The 16,477-nt window shown below is 42.1% G+C and overlaps 2 protein-coding genes across 4 annotated transcripts in view; one reads left to right on the top strand and one right to left on the bottom strand.

The window, feature by feature from the left end:
- The window catches only part of DOCK1 (dedicator of cytokinesis 1), a 544,856-nt gene that overhangs the window by 220,120 nt on the left and 308,259 nt on the right, over positions 1-16,477 (top strand). For both annotated transcript variants that reach the window (XM_012505804.2, XM_003280960.2), the window contains exons 26-27: positions 2,031-2,158; positions 4,236-4,331. In XM_012505804.2, the coding sequence (XP_012361258.1) occupies positions 2,031-2,158; positions 4,236-4,331 (224 nt within the window). The remainder of the gene's footprint in view (positions 1-2,030; positions 2,159-4,235; positions 4,332-16,477) is intronic.
- INSYN2A (inhibitory synaptic factor 2A) overlaps positions 11,982-16,477 on the bottom strand; it is a 61,290-nt gene continuing 56,794 nt past the window's right edge. For both annotated transcript variants that reach the window (XM_030805451.1, XM_030805457.1), the window contains one exon: positions 11,982-14,567. In XM_030805451.1, the coding sequence (XP_030661311.1) occupies positions 14,384-14,567 (184 nt within the window). In that variant the 3' untranslated portion in view covers positions 11,982-14,383. The remainder of the gene's footprint in view (positions 14,568-16,477) is intronic.

Genomic DNA, 16,477 nt, shown 5'->3' with positions numbered 1-16,477 from the left:
GGAAGAGTGCTGGCAAGGCTGGGCTCAGATAAGGGTGTGCTGAGGAAGCATTCCAGCCAGCTGGGCTAGAGCATTTGGAGGTAAACCCTACATCAGATGCTGTGTTGTGGTTAAGGTCAGCAGCTCAAGAGTCACTAAAGTTGGATGTAGTTTGTAAACTTCGAGGTTCTACAGGAAAGGCATTGAGATTTGGGGATATTTGTGGAAATAGTGTGTCCCATGTGTTAGCATTTCCAGGCTGGATTCACTCCCGTGAGATCATTTTCTTGTTCATTTCTCTTGGACTGGCTTTGTTCGCGGGTGGCTCTACCACTAGGGCAGTCTCCTACACGGGCAGCCCATCTTGGCACTGTGCTCTCCCTCACTGACCTCCTGTGGGATTCCAGACACCACAGCCTTCGAGGCTGACCTGGCCTCTTTCCAGAAGATGTGCAGCTCTTAGCACGTCATACATTTCTTCTGCTTAAGTATTGACTACTGGCATTGTGAAATTAACAGGTACATTCATATTTTCCTATGTTAATTGGACAAAACTTCTTGGAAAAATGGAGTTGCTATCAGTCCTTTCCTGGCGAATCAACAAAAAATGGAATTGGGGAAGGCCTTGGGCATGAGCCGCCCACATGTGATCCACTGGAGACAGGGGAGTAGAGGGGTTTGTGTTTCTTCTCAATCTTTGTTTCTCTGTGCCTCCTCCCCAGTCCTTCATTACAGCGTAGTTCTTGGGAAAGTTCTAAGTGTGCTCTGTGTACTTAGAGGAACCATTCCAATGTTGCATGCTTATAGTTTTCTTATATAAAAGAAACATTAATGCGAAGCATGTTTTAATGTATCTTTAATGTTGTAAGTCTTAAAATATAAAATCCTGAAAACCGGCTAAGTCTATTTAAGGTTTTAGAGCACTGCTATCTCCTCTTGTGCTCTGCATTTAAGGGAAACAGGAATGGCTGGGCTAGTGTCAAAACACAGAACTGGTGTTGTAAATCGATAGTCCATGCTGGAGAGTGGATGATGCTCCAGTTAAGTTGGATTTCCCAACTGGAAGAGACAATTAGGAACTACATTTCACCTTTAATTGTATTTGTGTCTGTTTCCCTATTGTTCTTTTATTTTCTGAACATCCGTCCTATGCTCCTATTGAAAGAACAAATGGAAACCCAAACCTGCATTGCCTCTGATCCTTACACCATGGCATCCCTTCATTTTATAGCCATGCGTCCCAGAGCGGGGCCTCTGCTCCTGCTTTTCATTTCCTGTTCCTCCTCAGCCCACTCCAGGAAGCTGCCTTGAGAAGGACTCTGTGTGCCTTAAATTGCCACACTCCAAGATTGGCATCTTCTACCTAGGAGAAGGAAACCATACTTTGGCTCACCCTGGAATAGATGAGAAAAGCTGCAATTCAAATAATTTGTGTTATAGGAAGTATTTCTTTTAATGTTGCAAATTAGTGAATTTATAGTTAGAGAAAATTCATTAAAAAACCCATGTGTGGCTAACATGGTGAAACACTGTGTCTACTAAAAATAAAAAAAAAAATTAGCCGGGTGTGGTGGCTGGCACCTGTAGTCCCAGCTACTCAGGAGGCTGAGGCAGGAGAATGGCGTGAACCCGGGAGGCGGAGCTTGCAGTTAGCCGAGATCGTGCCACTGCACTCCAGCCTGGGTGACAGAGCAAGACTCCGTCTCAAAAACAAAACAAAACAAAAAACCATGTGTGTTTGTGTCTGCATTTATGTGCACACAATGGGATAATGGGATATAAGTGTGTGTTTATCATGCATGTTTGCAAATTATTATCTATTTACCTAGGATACACACATAGATGCATGGAAGTGTGTGTATGTGTGAATTATTTATAATAACAGCAGACATGATGTTCTCACAGTCAAGTAATTGACCCCCCTCCAGATGTCAGTTTCACGTGTTGCACAGTGTGAATGCAAACTGCTTGAAAGGGCAGACAAGCTTATAACAACACGAGTTGCATCTTGGTGGGTTTCACACTGACTGGCAATGCTGTGTCCTGTGTAGACTGCAGAGAGATCCTGCTTCCCATGATGACCGATCAGCTCAAGTACCATCTGGAGAGACAGGAGGACCTGGAGGCCTGCTGTCAGTTGCTCAGCCACATCCTGGAGGTGCTGTACAGGAAGGACGTGGTGAGTGATGGCTCTGTGCGTGACGTCCTGCCATTTGCCTGAACCTGCCATTTGCCTTGCAGTACAACTTTATTCATTTAAAAATGAATGGCCTTGATTTTAAGGTCTAGCCTCTCTTTTGTCTCAGTAGAGTTTCACCCTTAAATTATTTTTATTTATGTATATATGGTGATTATTACATTACAACATTTATCCTTCTGCATTGAAAATTGTTTTTTATTTCCTGTGTCTTCTCAGTGAAATGCCTCTCAGGACCTAAATTTTCATCCTTAAGGTCAGACAAAAAGGCTTTGATGCTTAAAGTTGGCTAATTACCTGCGTTCTTTCTTCTTATTTTTATTAAAGTAATACATGCACAAAGTTAAAAAAAAAAAAAAAAAAAGCCAGGCATGCTGAGAGTCGTAAGGAGAAGATCAGCTCTTTTCCTCCCCCCAGGCTCTCCTCCCCTAGGTCAGTGCTTTGCTTTTGTAGCTCTACCCTATTCCTTTTTTTTTTTTTCTTTTGAGACAGAGTCTTACACTGTTGCCCAGGCTAGAGTGCAGTGGCACAATCTCAGCTCACGGCAACCTCTGCCTCCTGGGTTCAAGCGATTCTCCTGCCTCAGCCTCCCAAGTAGCTGGGATCATAGGTGCCTGCCACCATGCCTAGCTAATTTTTTTGTATTTTAGTAGAGACGGGGTTTCACTATGTTGGCCAGGCTGGTCTCAAACTCCTGACCTCGTGATCCACCCGCCTCGGCCTCCCAAAGTGCTGGGATTACAGGCGTGAGCCACTGCACCTGGCCTACCCTATTCCTTTTGCATTTCTAGATTGTATGCTTCTTTCAGGGACTTTTTTAAAAATCAGAAGTTGGTGCCGGCCCAGTGCAGTAGCTCACGCCTGTAACCCCAGCGCTTTGGGAAGCCAAGGCAGGAGGATCGCTTGAGCCCAGGAGTTTAAGACCAGCCTGGGCAAGATAGTGAGACCCGGTCTCTAGAAAATGAAAGAAAAAATTAAAAGCAAGTTTGTGCCAGCACATATGGAAAAGTCTGACCCTGTGCCTTTCACTCCCAACGTGCCATTCCTGTTGGAGCACACATGTGATGCTATTGATTTTCCAGGTGTGCCTGGAAAGGTGAAAGCAGGGCTTTGTCTGTCCTTGCCCCTAGCCCTGGACAGAGTGGCCAGGATTTCTAAGTAGACGAGGCTTGTCCCTGACCTTTTCCTGCATGACCTTGGAAATCCCTCCTAGTCACCACGCCCATATACCTGGCCACCCACTCCTCTGTAGCACTGGCTCATTCTCTCAGAGCCTGGTTAGTGATCTGGAAGAAAAAGATCTGATTAAATCTGTTCTTTGTGATGCTGGAAACCTCACCTCTTACAGGGACATTGGCTTTGGAGAAGTCTTGGAAGCCTTCACCCAAAGGTCAGCCTCCAGTGGTCCCACTTCAGGCTCTTCCCTGTTTTTATTGGAGAAAAGCTTGGGGTAAGAGCTTGTTTGGCCAAAGCTCACAGAGGAGGTGGTGACACTGGGAAGGGCCTAGAGCATGTGTTTAATCAGATTCAGAGTTCATGAAGAAGAATCAACAATTGCATCCCACGCTAATAAAAGAGTCCATTTTTACCGAATGCCACAGCAGTGTGAATTTTAGATAGTTTGCTAAATGCTGTTTAAACATTCTATCCTATGTGACTGTTTAAGTTATTTGCATTTGACATGCAGAACCATCTAGGAGTGTTATCTGCCTGCCTTCCATTTACAGATGGCCAAATATCTTTAGAAAACTAATTGGTGGGCTAATCAGGGATCATAAACATTATATTGTTTAAACAGATTTTCTTTTATTTTTAAAGTTTGCTTAAATGAAATTACTATGATTATATATATAACAAATTATCATTAATGGACTATAATTAATAAAATCTGCCGAGTTTTCTTTGTGAGAGCTTTGCCTTTGACAAGGGCCATTTTTCATCTCATTAAGGATTATAATTGATTGACTCTTTACAGGGTAAATGGATTCAATGGCCACCACTGGGGCTTGCTTGTTAATGTTCCTCTGGTGTTGATGTTCATTGGTGTGTCCTTCCCCAGGGGCCGACTCAGAGGCACGTCCAGATTATCATGGAGAAACTTCTCCGGACCGTGAACCGAACCGTCATTTCCATGGGACGAGATTCCGAACTCATCGTAAGTGCTTGGTGACATATGTTTGGATATTTAACTGGGGCTGACAGCATCCTTCTGCAACTGCTGTTTGAACATAAGCTTATTATATTGCAATGTAGTGAGCAGTCGAGATGGTATATAAAATGTTCTCATTTTCCAAATGAATGTCAAAGTTGAAGGTTAAGCAAACCAACTTTAAAGACAGAAACATTTGGCTCTTGTTTTCTCATTACTTACTTGTAGCAAAAGACGTGTATTTTCTGCTAAGTCCTCATTCTTCTGGCAGTTTCTCCACAGTGTTGACATTTAAGGTGCCATTAATAAAATTTTCTGAAGGACCCTAAAAAGTAATTGAGATACTTCACCTTAGTTATTTTATTGTCTGCTCTAATGTATTGTAGGTGTTTCTCTTAAACAGTAATTAGGCAGCAGCCTATTCATTTTTTTCAAGAATATTTTACTAATTTAGACAGTTCATCAAGTTTCTGATCATGGTGCCTTTTCCCAGGGTTCACTGCTGTCCTCCCCACCCCCTTACCTTAAGTTTGTTTCCTTCAGCAAAAAATGCATGAATAGGTCTCGTTTAATTTTTTTTTTTTTTGAGGTTCAAGGGGTTATAATTTCTTTTTTTTTTTCTTTCTGATTTCTGGGATACATGTACAGAACATACAGGTTTGTTACATAGGTATGCATATGCCATGGTGGTTTGCTGCACCTGTCAACCCATCATCTAGGTTTTAAGCCCTGCATGCATTAGGTATTTGTCCTAATGCTCTCCCTCCACTTGCCCCCCACCCCCAACAGGCCCCAGTGTGTGATGTTCCCCTCCCTGTGTGCATGTATTCTCATTGTTCAGCTCCCACCTATGATTGAGAACATGTGGTGTTTGGTATTCTGGTCCTGTGTTAGTTTGCTGAGAATGATGGCTTCCAGCTTCATCCATGTCCCTGCAAAGGACATGAACTCATTATTTTTTTATGGCTGCATAGTATTCCATGGTGTATATGTGCCACGTTTTCTTTATTCAGACACACGTACACGTATGTTTATTGCAGCACTATTTACAATAGCAAAGACTTGGAACCAACCCGAATGCTCATTAAAGATAGACTGGATGTTTAAAATATTTAGTACACGTTATCATTTAAGTCATCCTGGTGGATCCTTTCCAAAAAATAACTTGAAATGAAAGGAGAAAACGTCCTTCTGGAGTTTTCACTTGAATCAGAGGAGGCACCCTGGTCTTTTCTTGTACATGACCGTTGTTCTTTCTGCATATCTGGGGTGTGGACAGGGAGGTGATGTGTGTCTTCTCGGACAGCATAGTCAGAACGGAGCACTGGGGTCCTTTGCGTTTTTATGTCTGGTGTCACCACAGAGGACTCCGTTTTGTGTGTCACAGGCAGGTCTCACAGATGGACAAATGCTGCCTTAGTGAGTTTCCATCCAGTAAAACAGTTCATGTCTTAGAGTTTCAGCACATGTGAGGTTCAGATTTTCCTTTTTGAAGTGTTTAAACTTAAACTCAGATTTTCCTTTTTAAAGTGTTTAAACTTAAAGTTTAAACTTAAACACTTTTAAGTTTGGATTACAACATGTATGAATCAGGAAATAAAATGTTTCCATGTCAATTGGCTTTATTTACAGTAGACTTTTCCATTATTACATAAACGTAAGTTTGCCTGCCTTTTCTTATTCTCCATCATAATTATTCTTATTCATAGTCTTGGAACACATTGATATGGAATGGGCACTGAGCCCATTGAGAAGGATTTGTGGTGACTCCAGGAGCCACCTGTTGGTCCCTGAGGTCTGGCGTTGACCCCTGATGTCCGGCGTTGACCCCTGATGTCTGGCGTTCCTGTCTTTTTGGAGTCGTGCCGCAGGTGCACTCTGCACAGTCTCAGGAGTGGAACTGGAAAGGGCCTTATGTAGAGCAAACAGCATGTGGCTTGAACTTGAATCAAGTCTGGTTCTGTCAAGACCCTCTTGGGGTGGGTGGACTTAGAGAGGCTGGGGATGACATGATGGCATGCAAGGGTGGTGGCAGATGAGGGAGAGGGTGGAAGTGGAGGCAGGTGGCCTCATGAGACTGTTTTGTCTCTGTTTAGGGGAGCATGGTTCTGCCTGTGCTTGGGGAAACACGGTGCTGTGTCTGGTTAGTGGGTCTTGGTCCTCTCTCTATCCGATTAGGAGGTCCTGTTTCTGGTCAGGGGGGCACAGTCCAGTCTCTGGTTAGGGGGTGTGGTCCTGTCTCTAGTTGGGGCACAATCCTGCCTCCAGTTAGGGTCTTTTTTTTTTTTTTCCGTGAGATAGAGTCTTGCTCTGTCACCCAGGCTGGAGTGCAGTGGTGCAATCTTGACTCACTGCAACCTCTGTCTCCTGGGTTCAAGTGATTCTTGTGCCTCAGACTCCCGAGAAGCTGGGATTACAGGTGCACGTTACCACACTCAAGATAATTTTTGTATTTTTTAGTACAGACGGGGTTTCACGATGTTGGCAAGGCTGGTCTCAAACTCCTAACCTCAGGTGATCCATCCGCCTCGGCCTCCCAAAGTGCTGGGATTACAGGCATGAGCCACCATACCTGGCCTTGTTTAGGGTCTTTATGCTAGGTGTGTGTTCACTTGGCTTGTAGCCCACTGGCCAACAGTTAAACTGGAGGGAAGGGGGCACAGAAAAAGCTCATGAAGTTTGGATGGGAAGCTGGGAATGTGGAGAGATTATAAGATGTGCTCGCAGCTTCATCAAAGGGTGGAATAGACCCTGCAGGGAATGATATCTCCTCTCAGACCGTGTGGTCCAGGAGGATGTCTTTGAGAAATTCTCTTATCTCAGGCATAATCATAAGTGTGGTAGTAATAATGGCACCTCTTCACTGAGCATGCATTTATGTGCTAGGCACTATATAATGAACAGGAAGATTCTCATTTAATTCTCACAGTGCCCTGCAGACAGATAAGAAACAGTTCAAGATCCCACAGCTAGCATGGCAGCACTTGTTTCGAGCCTGGATTTGGTTCCCGTGTATGCTGTCAGTCCCTTCTATAACACACAGGCACACAATGCTGATGGCCGTGGTCCACTTCAGAAGTCATCCAAAGGACTGAGCTGCTCCTAGATCCCTGTCCTGCTTAGGGAGACAGCTGTTAGGGAAATAAGCACCTTTCTATTTTCTATCATGTCGTATCCATGGTCCAACTCTAGGATCTCCTTGCTGGAAGGGCCAGACCACAAGCTAGGTGCCCATTTCCTGAAGGGCTTGGGATGCTCCAGCTTGGAAGAACCCCTGTGTTCTAAGGAACCCTGAAGAGTTCCTCAGGAAGAAGCCTTGCGTGTTCTAAGAAGGGGGAGTGACAGCGAGGACCCATGCTTGGTCTTATCCGGAGCCACATTGATACCAAGCGTTTGGCATAGGGGTCTAAGCACTGTCCAGGAACGGAAGAGGTAGAACAAACTGCCCACCTCCAGAACCATCCTCCACAGCCCTGACCTTCCCAAACAAGCTTCGAAGTGGGAAGAGGAGAGAGGTCTTAAACGGACTCCTCCCAATTCCACCATCTCTAAGATCTGTAAAGAAGTAAAAAAAATCCTTGGAATTTCTTTTATAAAATGCAGCTGTCTTGGAAGGACTCTCAAAAAAATTCTGAATAAGCTATAATCATTTAATGAGTGATGACAACATCAAGATGTTTTCAAGAAGGGTGTTCACCACTGAAAATTCGAGTTGTTTAGTGGGACCTTGTAATCCCCAACCAGCCATGAGCCCCCTCTCTGGAGTCAACAGAGCAGTGTGAGTGAAATGCTACCCTGTTTAGGATGCCTGCCCTTGCTCTTCCGATTTGCATCAAATATAGATTTATGCATTAACTTTTTAAAGTCATTGTTGTTGCTTTGTGAATTTAGATTAGAGGAAGATCAAGGCAAAAAGCATCCCTGACAAGATGGACAAAAACCTTAATCAGTGGACCTTCTAGAGTGGAAGAAGAGCAGAAAATAGTTCATAGGTCTGTTTTGGGTAGGCTGTACCATTCCATTATATCTTAGAGATTTCAGCCTTTATGTGTTACTCATTTTTGCATAAATATAGTGGAAATTGTATAACTATGAATCAGCTTAAAAATTCTAAGTAATCACTGAAAATGAGTTTTTAAAAATTAAAGTGATTAAAAAGAACTCTGAAATTGATATACTTTACTTAATGATTTATGATTTATTCTATGATGTTGTCAACAACAGTACTAGAAATGTGGCCTCTTTCCATCGGAATAAGGTATTAATTGGGAATGTGATTATGCCCTGACAGCTTCCCCCTATTTATGTAAGGAATAGAAACTGGGGAACTTCACACTTAATTAGATAAATTGGGATATGCAATATAAAGCTTTTCTTTTATCTCTATCTGCGGGATTTTACAAAAACGCGACTTTGCAGTCAGTTGTATATTGTTTGCTTTAGTTGATTATATTTGAAATGGGTGATTGGAATGCATCTCGTGCCTAGGATAATAATGTGCTATGATCCTAAGTATTACATCCTTAAGAAAAAACCAAAACAACTCCATTTGGCAGTTGCAGAACTGTAAACCATGTGAACACCTAGCACGTGCCCAGAGACAGAAGCGTTGCAGTAACCTTGCCACAGAACAAAAAGGTCATTTGATCTTTACTCTGATGTAGTCTGATGCTGTAGAAACATGGAGTGAAATATTTTTATATTAAGTCGGACTTCAGGATTTATTTTAGCTTTCCTTTTTGAGAAGCTTTCTAAGCCCTCAGCATTAAGCAGCATTTTTCCTCATCACACACGGGTCTGAGCAGGTGACCACAGCTGCGATAGGTGCTCTTGTGTTGTGTGCAGGTGGACTGGCCAGCCATTGGGTGTGTGTTTTTCCTAGAGTAAGAAGCACTCCAGGCTGAGATGAGAGCTGGTGAAATTAGTAATATTTCCATCTCCTGCGATACGCGCCGCCGTTGCTTCTTTCAAATGATCAGATTTACATTCTGTTAATGGGTCCTTTAAAAATGTAATCGAGTGAGAAGGACTTCTAAAGATTTTTCTATGGCCTGGATACACACGAGGGGATTGGAAATTACTAATTCACGAAAATGAAAATGTGGGCTTCATTCAAGGAAAAATTCCCTTTGAACATTGACAGAAGTGGGTTTAGGGAAGGGGAAGATTTTGCCTGGATTCTCCACTTAACTCTTGTGACCACTGGAGCATCTGACTCCCTATACACAAGTGATGGAAGTTATTTTGTTTCCAATCTAAACACTATCTCAGGGCGACATTGATGGGATGGTGGAGGGTGTGTTTTATTCTGACAACAGCATCTTTGGTGGGGAATTTGCTGTTGATGAAAACCCAGTGCTTTCTCCGAGCCTGGGTGATTGATAAGGGCCTGACATGCTCCTTCATTTGGAAAATGGTATAATAGAATTGGTTTCCCAGTGAATAGTGCCTTTTTCCCAAGACTCATAACCAAATATTTTCACAAAGATGTTATATCCCCATGCATGAGCATTCATTTTGAGATGTTCATTGTAATAGAGTTTAAGTATGAATGTGTTTTAAAAACGATTTTAAAATCATTTGCAAAAAAAATGTTGTGTTTGAAATGAACAGTGTCTGGCTTTTGTATATAGTCATCATAAAAAATGTCTATAATTGTACTGTTTGCTAATAAACCTTCCTGCTTTCAGAAAATCATCCTAACGTGTGTGTGTGTGTGCACCAATGGTTTTATAAGTTCATTTCTCTTTGGGGCAGCTACAGCAATTTTAGGTTTCTTTTTATATTCCTGTGACCCTGGTATTTTTTCAAGGTTGATTACTAGCTATGGGTTTACTGCAGACGAAGTAAAAACCACATTACTGAATGGGCAAAATATGCTCTGCAATCCTTACATCGTCATACCAAACTGCGAAGGTATTTGCAAAACCAGTCTGCCTTAAGTTAATTTTTGCGCAACTTAAAATGACCTTGTCATTGACCAAAATGTATAGGATCCACTGTAGCATGATGACTTTATGCCAGTTCATGAAATGCATGTTCTTTCTGATCTTTGTACCACAGAGTTGTTTACTTTCAGTAAATAAAGTGGCTGCACATGCAGTGCATGCAAATATGCTAGTGATAGAGTTTCTATAGATCAAAGAAGACTTGCTGCTGTGGGAAGCAGCTGCTCTGATCTTCAGGTGACACTGCTCCAGCAAAACTGCCCTGATTCATAATTAAATCAACTTTCACTTGCTGATAAAAATGCTCCTACGGAATGGGCCCACCAGTGATAGGTTTTCTAAACAGGCCATGTTACTAACATCATGACATGGAAAAGTTCATGCCTTTCTTGTTTCCTTTTCTTGCTGTCTTCTAGGAAAGGCCATTATTTGATGGTCTGTCTTCAGAGTTTTAATTAAGAGTTGTGTATCTTGGTTCTCATATGCCCATGTGGTCTCCAAGGAAAACAGTGTTGCAGGCCATCCTCCTTGTGACTGTTTATAGGTTGGAGTTGGTCTGTCTGAGGCTGGGCCATGACTATGACACCATTTACAGCCAGTAGGCCAGCCACATCTCAGATCTCTGTGGCTATAGATAACTAACTGCCTCTCAGGGTACATGGGAAACGCTGCCAACTGTCTAAGCTGTTTCCAAGGTAGCAAGGTTTTCCCTTGCTTTGAGCCCCTCTCCATTTATCTTCTGCTGGAGGGTCAGAGATTGAAAGAGCAGATGCAGGACTACAGGACTTCTGCTTCTTGGAAGTCAGTTGCACACTTGTAGAGTGACTGGTGGGCACCTGAGTGGTGGGCACCCTTCATTGTATCTGGATGTCTGTAGAACAGGACCTTTGAGGCAGCACCAATAATTGGCTCAGAAATGATTATAGAATGAGCCAGAACCCTCCCTCTGTCTGCTCTGGGCTGTGCATTGGGCCTTCCTTCCCCTTCTGCATGTGTCAGCAAAGGAATCCCCTTCTCCCTGAAGAACATGCGATGGTAGCAGGAGCCTCGAGTCTCAGTCTACAGTGCTCTGTCCCTTGCACATGGACTCTGTGGTTGCAGATACTGGGAAAAAGGGTTGTGGCCTCTCCTCTCCTAGGCCGTCCAGGTGAGGCAAGCACCAGCCCACTTGTGCAGTGGGTTAGTATTAGGCTAGGGTCAGCAGGAGAGGCAGGCACTCAGCCTATCTCCCACTAGGGAGGGGAAGAAGAAAGGAAGGAGGTGGCTGATCCCTTGAGGCTGGGGATGTGCTCGATGGAAGATCTAGAAGGAAGCTACCTCCCTTGGGCCATGGAGGCAAGATTTACATGCCACAGTTTACTCTGGCAACACTCAATGTATTTAGCCATTTCTTCTGAGGTTATTTAAAAATTAAACCTCATACACCTCCTGCTGTGAGCCTGTGTGCATCCTAAAATGCCATCATGTGTTCCAGTGGTGAAACTCCATGCCAGGGTGCATAGGTGGGCAAGCGTCAGTCCCTCCCCTCCCCAAGCCAGGCCAGCTCTGGCTGGTGGGTCAGGCCTAGGCCTTACGATGCTCTTGTCTTCTGCAGACCAGATGAAATGCCTGTCAGCCCAAACATTCTTCCTTTATTGTTATTTTCTTAGATTACTTTTATGTTCCCCAATTTTTGAGGCCATGAAATAAGTTTAATAGCCACATAAAACATCTTTGATTTTTTATTTAAAAATTAATAAAGAACTTAATGACAAGTATAATAATTTAATCTCTATATGCAATGCCATGTGTACATCTACATAAGGGAACCCTGTGCGTTTTACCTTGCTTTTGTATCAGAGTTTTTACTTGAATCTTTCCAAGAGAAGAATCACCATCTGTTAGTGACGTGTTGCAATTAAACTATGAAATGATTTTGACAATAGTTTTTCTATTTTGAACATACTTTAATTTTTAGGGAGGAAGTAATTTATCTTCAGAAGTTCCTTTTTGACTCTGAACATTTTAATTTAATTTTTTTTTTTGGTCTAGACTGGTATGAAACAGTGACATTATTTTGTGTACTAGGATGTCCTTTTGTTTAGACAGATTTATGTTACTAATTAGAAAACTGCCAATACCCTTATTTCAATTTACTGAGATGGTTGGGATTCTTAAAACATAAGGAGAGAGAACTTGCTGGAAACATTTTTATAACTTTAGTTAAAAACCGTATAAAAAACATGAAACCCATTTTTAAATGTTTAGTCTACAGGAAACAATTACACTTCCTTCATGTTACAGGATCAGCTTCCTCATTGTTCTTGCACAAAAGTATTTCTCAGTTCCTTTTACTGATATTCAGGGATTCGAACCTCATATAGTGTTTCCGCAAAAGATGTGTGTGTGTGCACGTGTGTGTTTTAAATTAAAGCATACAACTGCGGTATTGTTTGGCCCCCGAAGAATGTTTACATGATATACTCTTCATTTTTTTTCAAGGTCCGATCTGATTACTGATCACTAGGTCCTTGTAGAATCAAAACACTTAGAACTAAAACAGATTTGCTATTGAGCCAGGAGGAAAATACATGGCAAGAAGTAGCTCCAATCTGATAAAAGCAGGTGAGATCCTTTTACGAAGGTTAGCCACTGTGTGTTTGGCATCTAATCAATGAGGTGTGCGTGTCAGCACTCTGCTAGATGTGAAACTGCTGGACAGAAACTTCAAGACTAGGTTTTCCTGTATGCTCACAAACTATTCAAAATTTAAGTTGTACAAAAAAAAAGGCAAAGTAAGATCCGTACTTTCTATTGTGAAAATCAAAAAATTGATAGACAAAGTCATTAATAGACTAGGGGATTTGATTTCTATAAAAAGATACTTGCAAAGGTGCAAAGAAATGAGTGAAAAAATAAAGGAACTAAGATTTACATTGCGATGTGTAATCAAGAGATAACTCTAAGTGTTACTGTTGATTTAAAAAATACCTAAAAACATTTGATTCACAGCTTTCCCCTAAGTATGTTGTTTAGTACAACTTACTAATAGGTTAAATGTAGGCGACATTGTCCCTTGGTAGCAGCTAAACTAAACACGCTGTTTCTCTTTGAGATGGTCAGGTCTTCCACCATTAATAGAAAGCATAACGAATTGTACGTAACGTCTGGCTGCACTTAACCATGGCTAACAGTGTCTCAGAGGATTGATCCACAGAAACACTGTCTGCCATGGCACAGAATGCCTGTGATTTATTGGTGGGTGGATTATCCATCGTGTATCTCTATGTGTGTTCTCAGATTCTTGCCAGAATGTATCATTTGGCCTTTGGGTACCAAAAGATTAAAAACGAGATCTGAGAAAACTTAGTGTCCAATAGCTCTGACCCTGTCTACTTGCAGTGATTAAAGGCATATCCTGACTTTGGGGGACTCCTGGCTGCTGGCCATTTGGAAAATGAGCAGTAAACATGTCGTAAGTCTGGAGATGAAGAGGATGCTAAATTTGAGGTGTCAGTGTGACACTGAGATGTGGTCACTTGGCTTAGCGCTATAGCACATGAAGGCAAATATACATATAGTCACATTTTAGAGATTATTCGTGGTCTCCGACCACTTGGAAAAATTGTGCTTTCTCCGGAATTTGATGTGCTGAAAATTGCACTCGCCCCCTGCTTATTTGCAAAATGAAACATAAAAATGAAGTCCTTCGCAAACATAAGGCTTGCTTTTTCTTCTCATTATAAAAAAAAAATCAAGGCTTGAAAATAATGATGAGTTGTAGCTGTGTACAGGGTGAAAGCCTGCCGTCTTGCAGGTTGATAATGTATTACTTGCAGATCGGGGGTGGGGGGAAATTTTTACTTATCATCTTTGACTACGTAAGTTTCATTTCAGATTTTACATCCCACATCAGTGAACTGCAAAGAACAGCTGGCAAGGAGTGACACAGAATACCTTGCTTCTGTTAATTATCTGTTGGTACAAAGGCCTTTTTGGTACGCAGGGCGAGAAGTGGGAGGTGCCTGAATGGGCGCCAAAGTTCCCTCGATCCTATTCGTTTTGGAAAAGTATTGACTTAAACTCCAGTGGGTTCTAAAGACGGCCTCAAGACTCCAGAGACCGTGAGCGTTAAAGGAACCAGAGTTTCCATCTTCCGTGCTTTTTAGATTCAGTTTTGGATTTTTGCTTGGGAGTTGAGGAGTAAGTCTCCTGAGAGTAAGGCGAAGGTATGACCTGAGTTTCCTCAATAGGGTGGAGTTTTCTCAGAACTGGCTGGAGTTTGTCTTCTTGCTGCTTAAAATCCAGCTCCACACTAGAAAAGAGAGAGAGTGAAGACTTTAGCATTTGATCTTTTCCATACGAAGATCCCTGTCAGTGACAGCAAGATTTGGGCATGATCAGTGTTTGTTTATAATGTCATTTTCTGGTTTAACAATAGCAATTCGATACACTATGTTTCAGCTCTATGCTCCCGTGAAATAGTTCAAGTAGGCTTTCTTCCTTTGGAAAATAACTTACCTGCTTCTGTAGGTGAATCTTTAATATTGTGTTAACGTGCACAGTTGGTGTATGTATTTGTGGAAATGAAAAATGTGAAATATGAATAACCCCATTGTTTGTCCACAGTCTGTTCACATGGGCTTCATGGAGTAAAACAGAAAACCAAAAGTATGAGTGGGTAGGGGTCACCTTAGTACATCTATACCAAGTGCACGCAAGGTCCGTTCCTGTGCAGTGTGTCACAAGATCAGAGAAATAGATTTCTCTGATCTCCCACCTAAAACAATCCTGAAAGGAAATGACCTTGGCTGACATTCTCCTTGCAAAAGCTTATCTGTCTGAAAATCTGGTAAGGGCCATAGTGCCCAACGCTGGGGAAAATAGCGTGTTCATGGAGTCAACACCATTGAACGGTACTCTGTCATTACTAACCACAGTTTCTTTGGGAGAAGCGTGGGGAGTGTTCAGTAAAGACAACATTTTACAGAAGTAAAATGACATCACTCAAGCCACGGCAAGCACGGAGCCAATGTGGAAGCACATTTGCCAGCAGTGATAATGTTTGTGTTAGAAGATGTTGTTAAAGATGATTTTTGAACTATGTTATTTCTTACAGCATTTCTCCGAAAATTGCTGTCAGCTTCTCTAGAGCCCTCTCTTGTCTCCATGTCTTTGAAAAGGACCACATTTGATCTTCTAACTTTCAGTCCTAACAGGTCTCCTTGGCAATTGGGATAGGACCCCCCATTCATGCATCGTTTTTCTGTGATGATCTCTGCATTGAGGAGCTCTGCTTCCCTTCCCACTCGCCCTGTCCCTCCTTGGGGACTCTGTGGTCTGGGCCAGGCCTTGGGAGGATTCCGCTCTGTCCTCCTTCCATGTCTGGTCTGGATGCCAGACTAAATGTCAGTAGATTTCAGTAAAGGCTCAGCGTTGATGATAATGCATGAGCTCATAACATTTTATAACCAGTGGAACTGTAAACCATTTATAAACATGAAATCCTATTGATGTAGAGAACCATTAATCCTAGACAAATTTTGACATTTTGAAAAGACAAAAACAGCCAAGCTATATTATCTGGAGTTTTAAAGCAAGTTCAGGACCCATCTAATGGGCCATTTCATGTTTTAAATCCACTGTTCCATTTCTCTCATTGTCAAAGACTCTAATATTACTCAAAAAATTAAAAAAAAATTGTCAGAGACGTTTATGGCTAGTGACCTCCTGTTCCCAAAACAAGTTATCCTTTTCCCTCTTTTCAAAGACCCTCTTTGAGTTATGCTCTAAGTTAGAGGAAGTAGAATAAAATCTCATGAATTTAAGTCTCACTAATCCAGCCTATGTGATGATGGAGGCATAGTCTCTCCTAAGGACAATTGGGAAAAGTGCAGTCTAAGGCTGTGCTGCATTAATGGAATTCGGGCCTCAGTTCTGTGATGTGGTGCACTAGAAGGACATGGGGTTTCCGCCCCGCCTCTTCCACCTGATGCTGGTTTGGGAGTCGAGGGCTCATTAAACTTCAATTCTTTCACTTCAAGGGGAGATAATAGTTCCTTCCTGGGCTGTCGTAATTACTGAATTGTGGTAATACTCTCTCCCCACCAAAAAATGCCCATGAACGAGCTTCCTAAACTGTAAGATGCAATTTAAATATTATTGTACCATTATTATCTGTTGACCACTAATCTTATAATGGAAACAAGAGCTAAGTAATAAAGA

This window comes from Nomascus leucogenys, chromosome 3 (genome assembly GCF_006542625.1).
Source record: "Nomascus leucogenys isolate Asia chromosome 3, Asia_NLE_v1, whole genome shotgun sequence".
Classification (NCBI taxonomy): Eukaryota; Metazoa; Chordata; class Mammalia; order Primates; family Hylobatidae; genus Nomascus; species Nomascus leucogenys.
This window is presented reverse-complemented; position numbering and strand designations above follow the sequence as displayed.